This window comes from Peromyscus eremicus, chromosome 3 (assembly GCF_949786415.1).
Source record: "Peromyscus eremicus chromosome 3, PerEre_H2_v1, whole genome shotgun sequence".
Classification (NCBI taxonomy): Eukaryota; Metazoa; Chordata; class Mammalia; order Rodentia; family Cricetidae; genus Peromyscus; species Peromyscus eremicus.
In genome coordinates, this window is record NC_081418.1 from 2136457 (window position 1) to 2150863 (window position 14407).

General features: G+C 41.4%; 1 protein-coding gene across 1 annotated transcript in view; it reads left to right on the forward strand.

The window, feature by feature from the left end:
* LOC131905584 (reelin) overlaps nucleotides 1-14407 on the forward strand; it is a 114476-nt gene that overhangs the window by 45262 nt on the left and 54807 nt on the right. Inside the window, exons 11-14 of the mRNA XM_059256446.1 lie at nucleotides 997-1229; nucleotides 6055-6212; nucleotides 7830-8037; nucleotides 9045-9121. Of these exons, the coding sequence (XP_059112429.1) occupies nucleotides 997-1229; nucleotides 6055-6212; nucleotides 7830-8037; nucleotides 9045-9121 (676 nt within the window). The remainder of the gene's footprint in view (nucleotides 1-996; nucleotides 1230-6054; nucleotides 6213-7829; nucleotides 8038-9044; nucleotides 9122-14407) is intronic.

Below are 14407 nucleotides of genomic sequence, written 5' to 3' on the forward strand. Positions count from 1 at the left end.
CATCCTGTTGTTGTCCTGTGTTGTGGGGACCTTTGGATCTGTAGGTTTGTCCCCTTCACATGCTCCAGCAGTTCATAGATGAGGTGGATGTTAGGATGGGCCAACTCATAGGCCTGGTTCTGGGCCTGGGTGGTAGTTGGGCTGGTCAGCCCACCAGCTTTTCCAGAGGGAACTTCTTAATACATCATCATTTCAGCTATATAACCAGAATACATACCTCTAAATAAATGGCAGAAAACAAAAGAATAGCTGTGCTAAGGCAGTGGCTATTGCATGTTTTACAGTTTTTAAACAATGTCACTTTATGTTTATAGTCATCTGACTTGGGCAGAACATCTCAGCATCGAGTTACTTAATTGATGCTATAACAGAAACTCCGCTCTTTCTTGACACTGGATTTTTTATTTTGGTTTTTTTTTTTTTTAAGATTTATTTATTTATTATGTACACTGAAGAGGGCACCAGATCTCATTACAGATGGCTGTGAGCCACCATGTGGGTGCTGGGAATTGAACTCAGGACCTCTGGAAGAGCAGTCGGTACTCTTAACCTCTGAGCATCTATCTCTCCAGCCCCTGGATTTTTTTTTAACTGATCTTGGACAAAACAAACAAATAAATAAATAAGTGAATGAATGAATGAATGAATGAGCATAACTCTTGTTTCACAGCAAGCAGAGGTAGCCCTCGCTCTGGGCAGCCATGTTCTGAAGGACAGCTGCTTCTCAGGCTTCCTACCTATTTGTTCCCTCTGGGAATGAGAATGAGAACACTACCTGAGTCTAGAAACACATAGGGCAAGAGCTTGCCTACCTCTCTGCTGAAATGAAACCTTCCAGAATTTACAGAGGGTTTAGGTTGAGTCTTAACTGTATCCTTCTTATCACTTAAATGTCATGCCGACTCGGTAGCAGGGGCCCGGGCTGCCGTCGCTCCTGAGGTGATGAGCAGTGTCTTTGAATGAAAACCTGTCTCACCCTGCCCTTCTCTCTAACAGTTGAACATAGGGTGTGCCAGCCAGTTCAGCAGCACTGCCCCAGTTCTCCTTCAATACTCACACGATGCTGGCATGTCCTGGTTTCTGGTGAAGGAAGGATGTTTTCCAGCTTCAGTAGGCAAAGGATGTGAAGGGAACTCCCGAGAATTGAGTGAGCCCACCGTCTATTATACTGGGGACTTTGAAGAATGGACAAGAATCACCATTGCTATTCCAAGGTCCCTTGCATCCAGGTAAAGCAACCTCTCTCATTGTGTGCCATTGTGTCATACAGTCTGGCTGTTCCTACCCAAGTAGTGACCTGAGGCAAAAAGTCAAGAACTGAAATAGAATTGCCAAAATAGCATAAGTAGATGGTGAAACCTGTTTACTCACCCGCCTATTAATTCATTCAATAAATGTTTGTTTATCACCTATGCCAAATGCGATTCTGGGCACTGGTATATAGCAGTGAACAAAAGATATTAAGGGTTAAAAGAACCACATGGCCTTACATCAAACTTTTGCCATTCATAGATTTTTATTTATTTAATGCTCCTTACATAGAAAAGTTGAAGTATTTGCAGTGTAAATGGTCACTCTAAATAGATTACTAAAACAAATAGTAACAGAAAATTAAAAATGCAGTGATGGAGGATAAGATAAATGGACTAAAACTTTGAAGTGAATCCGTTTCAATAAAGGGGGAACTAATTTAGCTCTCAGCCTCCTGGCAGCTGAGAAACAGTATTGTTTCATCCCCATTGGCAAGTAAAAATAAATAAATAAATAAAAGAAGAAGAAGAAGAAGAAGAAGAAGAAGAAGAAGAAGAAGAAGAAGAAGAAAAGCAGATACGTTCTGATTTTTTGTAAAGACATGTTTTTCAAGGTCCAATATTCTAGAATAAATTTCATAGCATTTTCTATCAGATATAGTAGGTAAAAGAGAGGGATCACTATTTTTCACTCTATCATTTTAGAAAAGATAAATATTCTTCAAGTAGACACTTCTTAATTAAATTCTGGAGTGTAACATGAAGTGTGCCTCAGTCAAGGCCTTTGACTTCAGAACTGAAATGGTGGAAGACACTGTTTACACTGCTTCTTGATAGTGTACAAAACATTGTTTACATTGCTTCTTGATAGTGTAGCATAGAGAGCTGGGATACGCACTGGTGTCATTCAGCAATACTCCAAGAGTCTTATTTCCTGGAATAAGATAGGCTTATGCCCACATTCTTCAAAATTTGACAGATGGCCTAATTTGAAAAATGACCTAATAAAATGTGAACGGATGAAGCACTTGGCTTTCTAGAACCAGATGCATTCCCCATGTTTTATGCAGTGAGCTAAAGCATGCACCCGCCTCAGGCCGGAGTCTAAGAGCAGATTCTTTGCTAACCTATGCTGGACACATTAAGTAAGAAACAAACTTGTGTTGGACTAATTCACGGGGTTTGGAGTTGTTGGTTGCCAAGGGTAACCTGTCCTGCACTCTGCTATGGCGGTGATGAAAGTAGCATATTCACAAAGCTGCTGAGCACTGTTCTTTCTGTAACATTTTTCACCTAATTGATCACAGATTTACTGAGCACGATCTAGCTACTCAAGCTAATTGTATTGTCTGTCTCCATCATTAGTTAAGTGTGTAACCCCAAGAACAGGCACTACAGCTGTTGGTGGGCGAATGTCTGGGATGCTTGTTTGATCAAAGACATAAAATTCTGTGTGAGTCGAACATTGAAGCATAATCTTTCAAAAACCAGCCACTAAACTGTTTCAATCATCAGATCCATGTCAAGTTACACGTAACTTGTCTTAAATGTCAGTGTTATTTTGTAGTTCAGCCGAGAAAAACAAAGTGGAGAACAAGAAGAACTGGGAAGTGCATGGCAGTCAGTTACCTGGCCCATAGGAAGACTGAACATCACCACAAAGCTGTTAATTCACTCTCCTTTTGCCAAGAGCAGTGTCTAGGACAAGAGTTTCCTTCTCTAAGGCAGTTCTCCCTGAGAGCAATTCTCCTGTCCATTGCTCTCGGCTCCTGGTTTCTGCCCTGTATGCCTCCATCTCTGAAGGATCAGCCTATGTAATGTTTACCTGCTGGGATAGCCATGTTGCCTTGCCTCCCATGAAGCTGTCTCTATCGGAGCAGCTCTGATTTTGTTTGTTTGTTTGTTCCCCACCTCAACCACTCCCTTAAATGATTTCTGAAACCATGGCCCCCAAACAGCTCTTCCAAATACATAAGCATCAAGTGGACCACTTTGCTGCAATAACTGGAGTATCAGGGTAATGAAAAACATCACTATGAAAACAGAAAGTGTCATCAAGAGTCAAAGAACACAAATCCAATGTTGATTTCTGAAAAATGTAGCTAAATCTGTAAATTACAGTTTCTTCACTAGTGAGTAGAATAGCCCAGTTGGTAAAACCACATATGAGATATTAGGAAAGCCTGGCCTTTATAGCAGGAATCTTAGTTTAATAAAAAACAAACCTGGAGCCAGGTATTGGAGTGAACGCTGGAAGATCAGAGAAACAGAACAAGCCACAGCCACCTCATCTTGCCAATTCCTCAGCTGATCCTGTTTCCTCAGACTGGAAGCCTCTGAGTCCTTATCCAGATGGATCTCAGCTGAACTGCTTCTTGAAAGTCTGAAAGCTTAACCAGGCTCTAGTTCCTTGTCCTCACACCTTAAATACCTTTCTGCTTCCTGCCATCACTTCCTGGGATTAAATGCCTAGCTGTTTCTAGTGTGGCTTGGAACTCACAGAGATCCAAATGGATCTCTACCTCTGGAATGCTAGGATTAAAGGTGTGTGTGCCACCATTTTCTTACCTCTATATCTAGTGGTTGTTCTGTTCTCTGACCCCAGATAAGTTTATTAGGGTGTACAATATTTTGGGGAACACAATATCACCACAGGCCTTCACATCATTAAGTAGGCCAGCATTTTGAGGTTCTCAGTATTTGAGTATTTTCTTGGATTTTAGTTTTTGGAAAAAGAAAAATCTTCACCATTATAATCCACCTTGCTGATTAATTTGGATTCTACCCAGGTTACTGATGGATGGCATTTGTGGTGAAGAGCCTTTTGCAAAAAGTAGTAAAAATGCGTGTACTTATCCCAAGTAAATGAGCTATTGGTTTAATTTTTGCGATATGTTAAGCTCATGAAACTCCAAAGCACAGTATTCAAAAGCCAAGAGTGCAAGTGTTCAAACATGGGGCTATTTTGCCAGGAAGCAGCATGCTTACAATAGTTACTAGAACGCTGCTCTTTCAGAATAACTCTAAGAGGATTTTTCAAAGGAGCAATTTGCACTCCTATGAGCCACCCAGTTCTTGCCTATGAAGACAGACACTGTCAGTGGTAAATGTATGTTGGTATATATGCCGCTCCCAACTCTCAGAGGCAGCCCCACTGGGACACAAGAAACCTGCAAACAAGTTATTGCAAAGGCTGTATCTCCTACATATTAATGTGAAATCTATACATTATTTTTGGCTAAGCTTTGTCTTATTTCCTTCTTCCTTTGGGTGGTCTGACAAGTTCTTTATCATCATTATCATCATCACCATCATTGTTATAATAAACGTTTTTAATTATTTCTTTTATTTTTGAAATTGTAATATAATTACATTATTTTCCTCTTCCCTTTCCTTCCTCCAAATCTTCCCATATACCCCTCCTTACTCTTTTTCAAATGCATGGCCTCTTTCCTCATTCATTGCTGGTGTGAGCGTAGCTGTGTGGGTGTGTGGGTGTGTGTGTATTCCTAAATACATAGGTACAACCTGCTTAGTCAGTATAATGTTACTTCTATGTATGTTTTGGATAAGCATTTTGTATGCTCTTCCTTGGAGAAGACTATTTTTCCCACTTGGCACTCCTTAGTAGCCTGCAGTGCTTTGTGTAGAGTTGAGCTTTTCCCTGTGCGAGTTAGTATGTCTGTTGGCCTTGTTCAGTTCCTGTTTAGGTAGACATGTTGGTGAACTTTATGGATGTAGATTCTCACATTCCTAAGAGACACAGTCTCACAGCAACCTCCCTGTTCCTCTGGCTCTTAAACTCTTTCAGCCATGATCCCTGAGCCTTGGGTACAGGAGTTGGGTTTTAGAGGTGATCGGTTGGGAATGGGCTCCATATTTCTGCATTTTGATTATTTGTGGTTTTCTGTCATTGTCTCTGTTGCAGCTTTGAAGGTACCAACTTTCTTGTGTTCAAACCCAGTGTTGCATCACTGAGAGCAGGAGCAGGCATGAGGTCTGGGTGCAACGTAGAGAAATGTAAACAAGTGCATAGCAGTGGAGCCTTGGTCAGTTTGACACTCCCAACTCAAGGCAGGAAGGGCAATTTTTCTTTGTGCATTCACAGTTAGCAGTGCTAAGAGGCATCCCATCTGGTCACTAGAAAATCACAGAATAAGCATCTTAGAGATTTAAAGATGAAGTCAGGTGGAAAGGGGGAGTGACAGGTTCCAGTAGAATTGTCTATACAAGCTCTTGCCTTCCCTTGTCAATACCAAATAGCCAGAGTCCCTTCACATGTCCCAACAAAAAACAACCTATTTGATGACCCCAAGAACCTGCCAAATAATTGTTGGAAAGAAGGGGTCCAGAGAGAGCATCATGGCCAGTAAGCATAATCAAAATACATTATATACAAGCATGAAATTGTCAAATTATAAATAAATTACATTTTTTCAAATAGCTTCTCAAATACTATCCATAAAATTAACACGATGGAAGGGTGAAGACTGACTAGAAAGGATAACCTCTGGTTATTCCTAAAAGAGCATGGGGTGAGAAAATATGTGAACAAAAACTTATGATAGATCTGGCACAAAGGTCCTCTGTAGAAAAAATGTAAGACTGTTGTGTCTAATCCCTTCTGGGCATTAAACTATTGATGCTGAAGAAGAAATCAGGCAGTTTGAGAAAGATTTGAGAGATATGAAAGGTCGGTGTGCATCACACGGCATGCCACTCAGGGAGTGCGACTCTCCTGAATCATTCTGGGCCTTTCTGCATTTCTTTGTCTGCTGAGATGTGGCTGTGTTTCTCCCAACAGCAAGACCAGATTCCGATGGATCCAAGAGAGCAGCTCTCAGAAGAACGTGCCTCCCTTCGGCTTGGATGGAGTGTACATATCTGAACCTTGCCCCAGCTCCTGCAGTGGCCACGGAGACTGCATCTCGGGTGTGTGTTTCTGTGACCTGGGATACACAGGTAAGGCCAATATGTGTCTCTGACAATTTGCTTGTGAAAGTGCATTCTTACAAAGAAAACATATTCTAGGTTTATCATTTTCTGTGTCTAAGAATCCTAGAACTGGGCCATCCAGGCACTGAGCTGCCCAGTGTTCTGTAGTTTCAAACCACCAAGCAAGAAAACCTGCTAAGTTCCACTCCCCAGAGAGGACCTGTTTGTTAATAACAGCAATCATAACGAACATTGCTTAGGACCCTACATCATGCCAAACTTTATAGTAAATACCTTTTACTTTATCTCATTTGATTGTAAGAAAAGTTGTTCCATAGTACTGCTGACCATGTCTACATTTGAGGAAACTGAGGCAAGAGAGTGGATTTTTTTAACAATTCTTCTTGGGTCCCATAGCTGGGCATTGCTAGAGATGGGCCCTGTGCTTACACGGTTGCTCTCTAAAACCCAAACCACGTTCTTAACGAGATACCTTCAGGGTCCTCTGCGCTGTCTCTCTCTCTCTCTCTCTCTCTCTCTCTCTCTCTCTCTCTCTCTCTCTCTCTCTCTCTCTCTCACACACACACACACACACACACACACACACACACTCTCTCTCTCTCTCTCTCTCTCTCTCTCTCTCTCTCTCACACACACACACACACACACACACACACACACGAAATATACTTCTCTATACTTAACTACGATATAAAATAAGCCCAAGACTGTCAAATGACAGCTTTATAAGAGAAGTTTAGAGTTTTTGTTTTGTTGTTTTTTTATAACATCCACCTTTGGGTGTTGCCATAGCAAAAGTTTTGAGAGAGCTGAGATTAAAGCATAAAATTGGAGAAAATATCTTAAGCTACAAAATCTGCTTCTAAAGTTTTCCTAGCAGCAACATGAAAGGCCCCTTCCCAGCTGGTTGATACTCAGTCCTTCATCTGGCCAGAAACCAGAAACAGACTGGCTTGCTCTTGCAAGCCTTCTGTGTCACATATAGTTTTGAGGACAGCATTTTTTAATTCTTTATCATGGATAGGATCTCACACAAGCCCCCAGGTAGGAGCACCCATGGAGATCCAATATTCCCAGTATTGGCCTCCTTTAAAAATAAGTGAATTGCAAGGGCTGGAAAGATGACTCCATCTTGCAGGGACCTGAGTTTAATTCCCAACACCTACATCGGGTGGCTCACCACCACCTCTGTCTGTAACTCTGGGAAATCTAATGCCTCCAGCCTCCACAAGCCCCTCACTTGCTTGTACAGACACATATACATGCAAGGAAACACACAAACATATGATTTTTTAATTAAAAAGTATTTTTAAAATGTTAAAAATGGCAAATTTCATTGATTTTTGTTATCTTTGTAAGGAGGTCTCATGTAGCCCAGACTGACTTTGAACTCACTAGGTGGCCAAGGATAGCCTTGAACTTCTGATTCTACTGCGTCTGTCTCCCAGCTGCTGGGATTCCGGGCACACAGCACATGCCTAGCAACAATTTTTATTTTTAGTAATAATGGCTGTCTTTAGGCAGACAGTTGCACAGTGTGGACTCTTCCTTGCCCATGTATCAAGTGTGTCTTTTAATCCTTAGTGATCCCAACAAAACTTCTCCATGTTTCTTTTCCTGAAGCTGCACAAGGAACCTGTGTATCAGACATCCCTAACCACAGTGAGATGTTCGATCGGTTTGAAGGGAAGCTAAGCCCGCTGTGGTACAAGATAACAGGAGGTCAGGTTGGGACTGGCTGTGGGACACTCAATGATGGCAGGTCCCTCTACTTCAATGGCCTAGGGAAACGGGAAGCCAGGACTGTCCCACTGGACACCAGGAATATCAGGCAAGTTGTTGATTGGAACATTTCTTCTGTATAATACTTCTACCTATGGATTATAATATGTAAAAAAAATGAAGCTTAACTTAAGCTGTATAATAAAATATAGGGGTAATGCAAAAAAATCACACCAGAGTTTGTTAATCAACACACACTTAGCGTCAAGCCTCTATGTCAAGTATATATTCACCTTAGTTTACAAAATTCTATGTTAATCTGTAAACTCTCACATGTCCTTAATGTAAACTGATGGAGTAAATCATTTCTACTTTGAATTTGATGTCCAAAAATGATTCCTCCATGTACTTAGGTGGTCCATTTGTGGTCACTTACTGAAACTGCCCCCCCCCAATTTAAATGCCTACCCTGCCACCTACCGGTGAAACCAAGAACTGTTTGGCTCTAAGGTCAAATGAAATATTAGCACACCTAAAATGAAACTGTGCTTTTTACATCAATTAAGTTATGTAGAAACTAGAAGGAAGAAAATGAGAAAAAAATAAGTTTTAGGCATGGTCTTTACTAAAACTCTGGTGTTGCCTTTCATATTTTTTCTGCTGTTAGTCTGTTCCATATTCTTTCAGCATCCTGTCCTCAAAGGTCTGCGTGCCCAGCAGGATTCATTGGTTGTTAGCCAGCTCACTCCAAGTCAATGTTGGACAAGTGACTGTCTGCCCTTCTAAACTGTTAATATCTTGGGGGGAAATACTCTTTCCCTCATCTTGAGTTTCCAAGATTACTTTATCTAGATTTTTTAAAAAATTGTCATGAAATTACATCAGCTGTCACAATGAAATAGGGTTCAATTGTTTTATTTTCTTTACATAAAGTCATTGTTCATATCACTTAACTTTTTAAGTGTTGCCGAATTAACTTACCATTATCTATATCTTCCTGCCCATCATCTGTCCCTCTGACTTTAGAAGTGGTACTTGAGAATGATAGAGGGTTTTTTTTTTCCTTTTGATTGTAAGAAAACTAAAGTTTGTATGTTTGTTTGTTTTTTCTCCCAGACTTGTTCAGTTTTATATACAAATTGGAAGTAAAACATCAGGTATTACGTGTATCAAACCACGGGCTAGAAATGAGGGTAAGCTGAAATATTTCTTAAATTTCTGTAAATTAGTTTTAGTTTTTTATGTGTAGAGGTGTCTATGCATGTATATCTGTGTAACATGTGTGTGCCTGGTACTTTGAAGGCCAGATCCCCTGGAACTGAAGTTACAGACAGTTGTGAACCGCCATGTGGGTCTGGGAATTGAACTGAGGTCCTCTGGAAGAGCAGCCAGTGAATTCTTAAGTGCTAAACCATACCCACAGCTCCAAGCTATATGTTTCTATAGAAATTATAGCAACTTTGGCTAATTAGCCTTTTTTCCTCCCAAAGTCTGGTGTGGATTTTACAAGATCATTCCTGCCCTCTGTTCTGCTTCATGGAAAGAGTTGCTGTGTGGACCGGGAACCCCGCAGCTTCTCCTGGAGTTCCTTAAGCCTGAAACCATGGCTGCCCTGGGTCTAGCAGAATCAAATGACATTTGTTTTAGTGAATTCTACTTCCTTATAACTCTCCACAGAGAGGGAAAAACAATAAGAGAGAATTTTGCATTCAGTGTAAGGGCTAAACTTGTTTACATAGAGAATTAGTGAATTGTATATCAATATCTACTTCTGTCCATGGGCATTCTGGAGGGGACAGAATCCTTGTATATTAGTTCTTGGTAGCATTAAATGTTGACTTTTCTGAGTACCTATTTGCCATAGATACTGTCTTAGAACTATCTAACAGGTGTGGAGAGTGAGGCAGAGTGGCCCAGGAACTTGTGCACAATCATATGGATAGCAAGTAGACAAACAAGGATCGGAACGGCCAACTCCAGGATGTATGCCTTTGGCAACATGTGACCCTCCCTTCTCTTGACCCATGCTCCATTCTCACTAGGCTCCCACTGTTTCTGCCCCAAGTTACAAGGTGTTGAAAGAAACACAACACCCTTAACATGTAAATGGCTCCAGCAGCCATGTGGATATACGGGGATTCTTTCTGGAACCCAGCATGTGACGAGTTCTTAGCACAAAAGCCACAGGCTTCTCTGGTGTATCTTCCTCCAACTTTAATCTTAAAAATTAAAAATCTTTAATCTCGGGTTTTACAGCTTTACCATCTAAGTTTGTTACTATGTCAGACTGTGGCTATATATGGTGCACTGGACAAACAGTACCTGCTAGTCAACAGACAGACTGGAGAGAGCTCTGGTCAGCACTCTCCATACCATCATAATCATCTCCATACCATCCCTGTCTGAAGGTTTAGATGGTTTCCTGTGACTGTCTTAATACTCTTGCTAGTAATTATTCAAATCATCCTTTTGCTGAGGAAGAAGTCTAGAAACTTCCATAGGCTATGTTGCATTCCTTAATCTCTTCTAAAGATGTATATGGAGTCAGATATTGTTGTGGGTCCTGCAGATGTAATATCACTACAATGTCACCACAGATACATCAGTCATAATGAGCTAGGTTATGCTGCAGTAACATATAATCCCTTAAAAATAAGAACAAAATGTTTTCTCCACTGTGCTACATTTCCTTCATGGATTCAGCACTCAAAATACCGAAGGTCTGCTCGGTGGGAGCTGGGTGTTGCCAGCCATGTGGCAGAGAAAAAAAAAAAGAAGAAGAAGAAAGTGTCCTGAAGCTGACAGGAGACACAAGGCTGCATGTGTAGGATGGGAAACAGCCAGGATAGCAGGAATGTCCACCTAACAGGCAGCTCTAGTGAAAGAAGTCAAGTCATAAACAATAAGGAAAAAAATAAAGAAGTTTAGGTTGCAAGAGGAAGACAAAAGCAAATCAGATGCTTTTGTTGCTGATTTTACTAGAACAGGCCGGCTACCAGCCAACCAAGCAGATGACAGTTGATAAATTTAATGCAACAGAAGCTTCCATGCCTGACTCTTTTGAAAAATCCGTATTTGTACCCCTATTTGTATATAAGGTTTAAAAAGACTTTGTGGGAAGCAGACACTTACATTGACACGAGGCTCACTCTATACTTGTTACAGATGTAATTCGCACTGTGGGGCTAGTTCCCCTGAACAAGCAATTTGTTCTCAACTAGTCTTGAACCATCGTGTTGTACATATAATTCACATCCCATAGGCATTTCTCATCCTTTTATTGAAGACTGGTTGTTAACATGTAAATCTGACTAAATCCTTGAACAAATCTCTCCCAGTGATGAAAGTGAGAATTTCTTACCTACTCAAGCTGAAGCACCAATTTACATATTTGGAATTAAACTCTAAATTAGGCTGTCTTCAATAAAACTAGGCAGGATGCAGATGGAGTTGTGGTTTAAACAGAGAAATGTCTTACATGCTTTAAACATTCAGTAGATGACTAAAATGACTTGGCTTATTCAAATGTACAAAGTGTTAGATGACACAGTAATGAGGCTTAGCAACTGGCATAAACTGGGTGCTGCCGCTTTCCTCCTGACATTGCTCCGCTCTCTACTTGTCTGGGAGGCCCTTCCTCACCATACTTTGGAATTAAGGCTTCATCTCTGCAGACCTCATTGCTGCACATAGGTAGACATGACTCCTGAAAAGGCTAATGAGAGGAAAGGCAGCCAACAGGCACCAAATTGAGGTCACAGCTCCTGAGCCTTGCCACTCGGTTTTGATGAACACCTCGGATCTTTCAGAATCTGCATTGCTAACATGCAAGTTCTGATTGAGCAGGAGTGGGATGGTATGCTGCATAGGGAGTTATCATGAAGAGCAGGTGGCTGAAAGCAGCACATGTGTTATCCTATGGTTTCTGCAAGGCAGGAAGGCAGGAGCAGACACTGTTGAGTGGAAGGGCTCTGGGTCGGGATCTCTCAGGACAGACAGGGGACAGAGGTTAGGAGACTCTGCTGGGGGCTGGATGATCTGTTTCATGAACAGGCCAAAGGTTTTGGCCGCAACAGCTTCTCTCCATCCAGACCTGTCCACAGACTGCAGGGCAACAGATCTAAGAGAGCAAGGAGGAACCCCCAAAGCCTTCCATTTTTCTTTTTCTTCCATTTTTCTTTTTCTTCCATTTTTCTTTTTTGTAGTGCTAAGAAGGGCTCACATATTGTTTAGCAACACTGTACTACTGAGCATCACTCCAGGCTCAATTATAATCCCTTTAAAGGCCTAATTTCAAAAACCACCTTGACTCCTACCAATTTCTATTAGAAGCAAGTTACTAAATCCTTCTGAACTCAGAGAGAAGAGAGTTAAGTCCTACTTTTTAAAGAGAGAAGCATCGAGGAATTTGTGAGCATACTTTTAAAGCTGTCACAGATCATTTTCAGATGATGCAGGATACTGGTCTTGGACTATAGTTTGAAGAAACTAGAATGGACCAGGAGATTTTTATTCTCATGGTGTTTCATCTCTAACACTTCACCTTCTAACATGTCCGCCACTAGTCAACTACCTCCCACCTCTTCTCTCCTTTTCCCTTCCTCTTCAGTCTCTTTTCCATTACTTATCTAATTGAGTATAAATTACATTAATTCAAATTAATAGCCACAAAAAAAGAAAGTTTTGAAGTGTCTACACTCTCAGACATCCAACATTACTCTAGAAAAGTAATAAGACATATTTTGAATAAATATTGAGTTACTGAGTATTGCTTTGGTCAAAGAGCCCCCAGTTTGACTCAGATGAAGGCTAGAACCCCTAGAATCCATTTTCTTCATGAAGTTGTGTGGCTGTCAGCTCTCCTGACATGCAGGTGTCCCCTCAATCAATGGCACCTCTAACTCTTCATCCCTGCCTCTGTGTGCAACACACTGAGCACGGAGAGGCTCTGTTCTCTGAGTATCTTTTACTCTCGTTGTAAACAGATGAGACTGAATTCTCTGCAGACCTCCAGCTTCTAACGTCTTTGTCATTACCGCTCCTGGCATCGCCACGTGTCAGATGCAGCGCCTGAAATTTTAAGTACTGTCAATTTTCACTGAACAGCTTTCTCTTTTATCATAATATTTCTCAAAACTTTATGCTAATCAACTCTTTATTATCTAATATTACAATGGATTGAAGAGTTCTAGTTAGTCAATAGGTATATTTTAAGTCATATATACCATAAATGATTCATATTTTTTTCAAGAGTTAATATATAATTTAAAAATATAACAGAACTTTACTGAGTATAATTTCTTTTTTCTTTTTTTTTTTTCCCTTTGGTTTTTCGAGACAGGGTTTCTCTGTGTAGCTTTGCGCCTTTTCCTGGAACTCACTTGGTAGCCCAGGCTGGCCTCGAACTCACACAGATCCGCCTGGCTCTGCCTCCCGAGTGCTGGGATTAAAGGCGTGCGCCACCACCGCTCAGCTGAGTATAATTTCTATAAATGCTTAAGAAGTAGACTGGTGTCTCCAACTATTATTATGAATATTCAGTACCAATTTTTCCCAATTAACTTTTTATTGATTCTTTGTGGATTTCACATCATGCATCTCAATACCACTCATCTCCCAGTCCTTTCCCATCTGCCCTCTGCCCTTGCAACCCACCTCCAAAATAAAAATAAATAAAATTTAAAAGAAAAGAGAATAGAAAAGAAAAGAAAAGAAAAGAAAAGAAAAGAAAAGAAAAGAAAAGGAAAAGAAAAGAAAAGAAAAATCTCATTGTGGAAGCTCCAGTGATGCAGTGAGCCACACAGTTTACCCTTTAGTCCATATATCATTACTTGTTATTGTTCATTGCAATGAGACATTGGTCTGGTTGGAGGCCTCTGGTTTTTGCTACATCATAAATACTGGGCCCTCACTGGGGCTCCTCTTGGAGATCCTGTTGTTGTTATGAAGATCTTGCAACTTTGGGTCTGCAAGATTGGCCCCTTCATGTGCTCCAGCAGATCATAGATGGGGTGGATGATGGAATGGGCCAACTCTTAGCCCTAGATCTGGGTCTGGGTGGTTGCTGGGTTGGTCAGCCCACCAGCTCTCCCTCATCCTCAATATCAGAGTGAGCTCTCCAGCCCCGGCTAGTTCACCCTATGTAGTAAGCAGCAAGGGGCGGAGCTTATGTCCTCCGGGCTGGCTCACCCACACCTACACCACCAGGGCCAGCTCTACTGTGTTGCCCAGGGGAGGTGCAGGGGCCACTAGGCCCAGTGCTGCAGCTGGTGGAAAGCATGACCTCAGAGTCGGCTCTCCCACCTGCCACAGGCCTCAAGGGCCATAAGGAGGTGTGGAGGGGTTCTCTCCCTTGCCCACTCCACCATATGGCAGATGAAGGGCAGACCAGATCTCTCACACTCACATTCTCAGGGCAGCTCACTCCTGTCCCCATCAACAGTGTCAGCTGTTGCCTAGGCGAGGGTTAAGGCCCATTC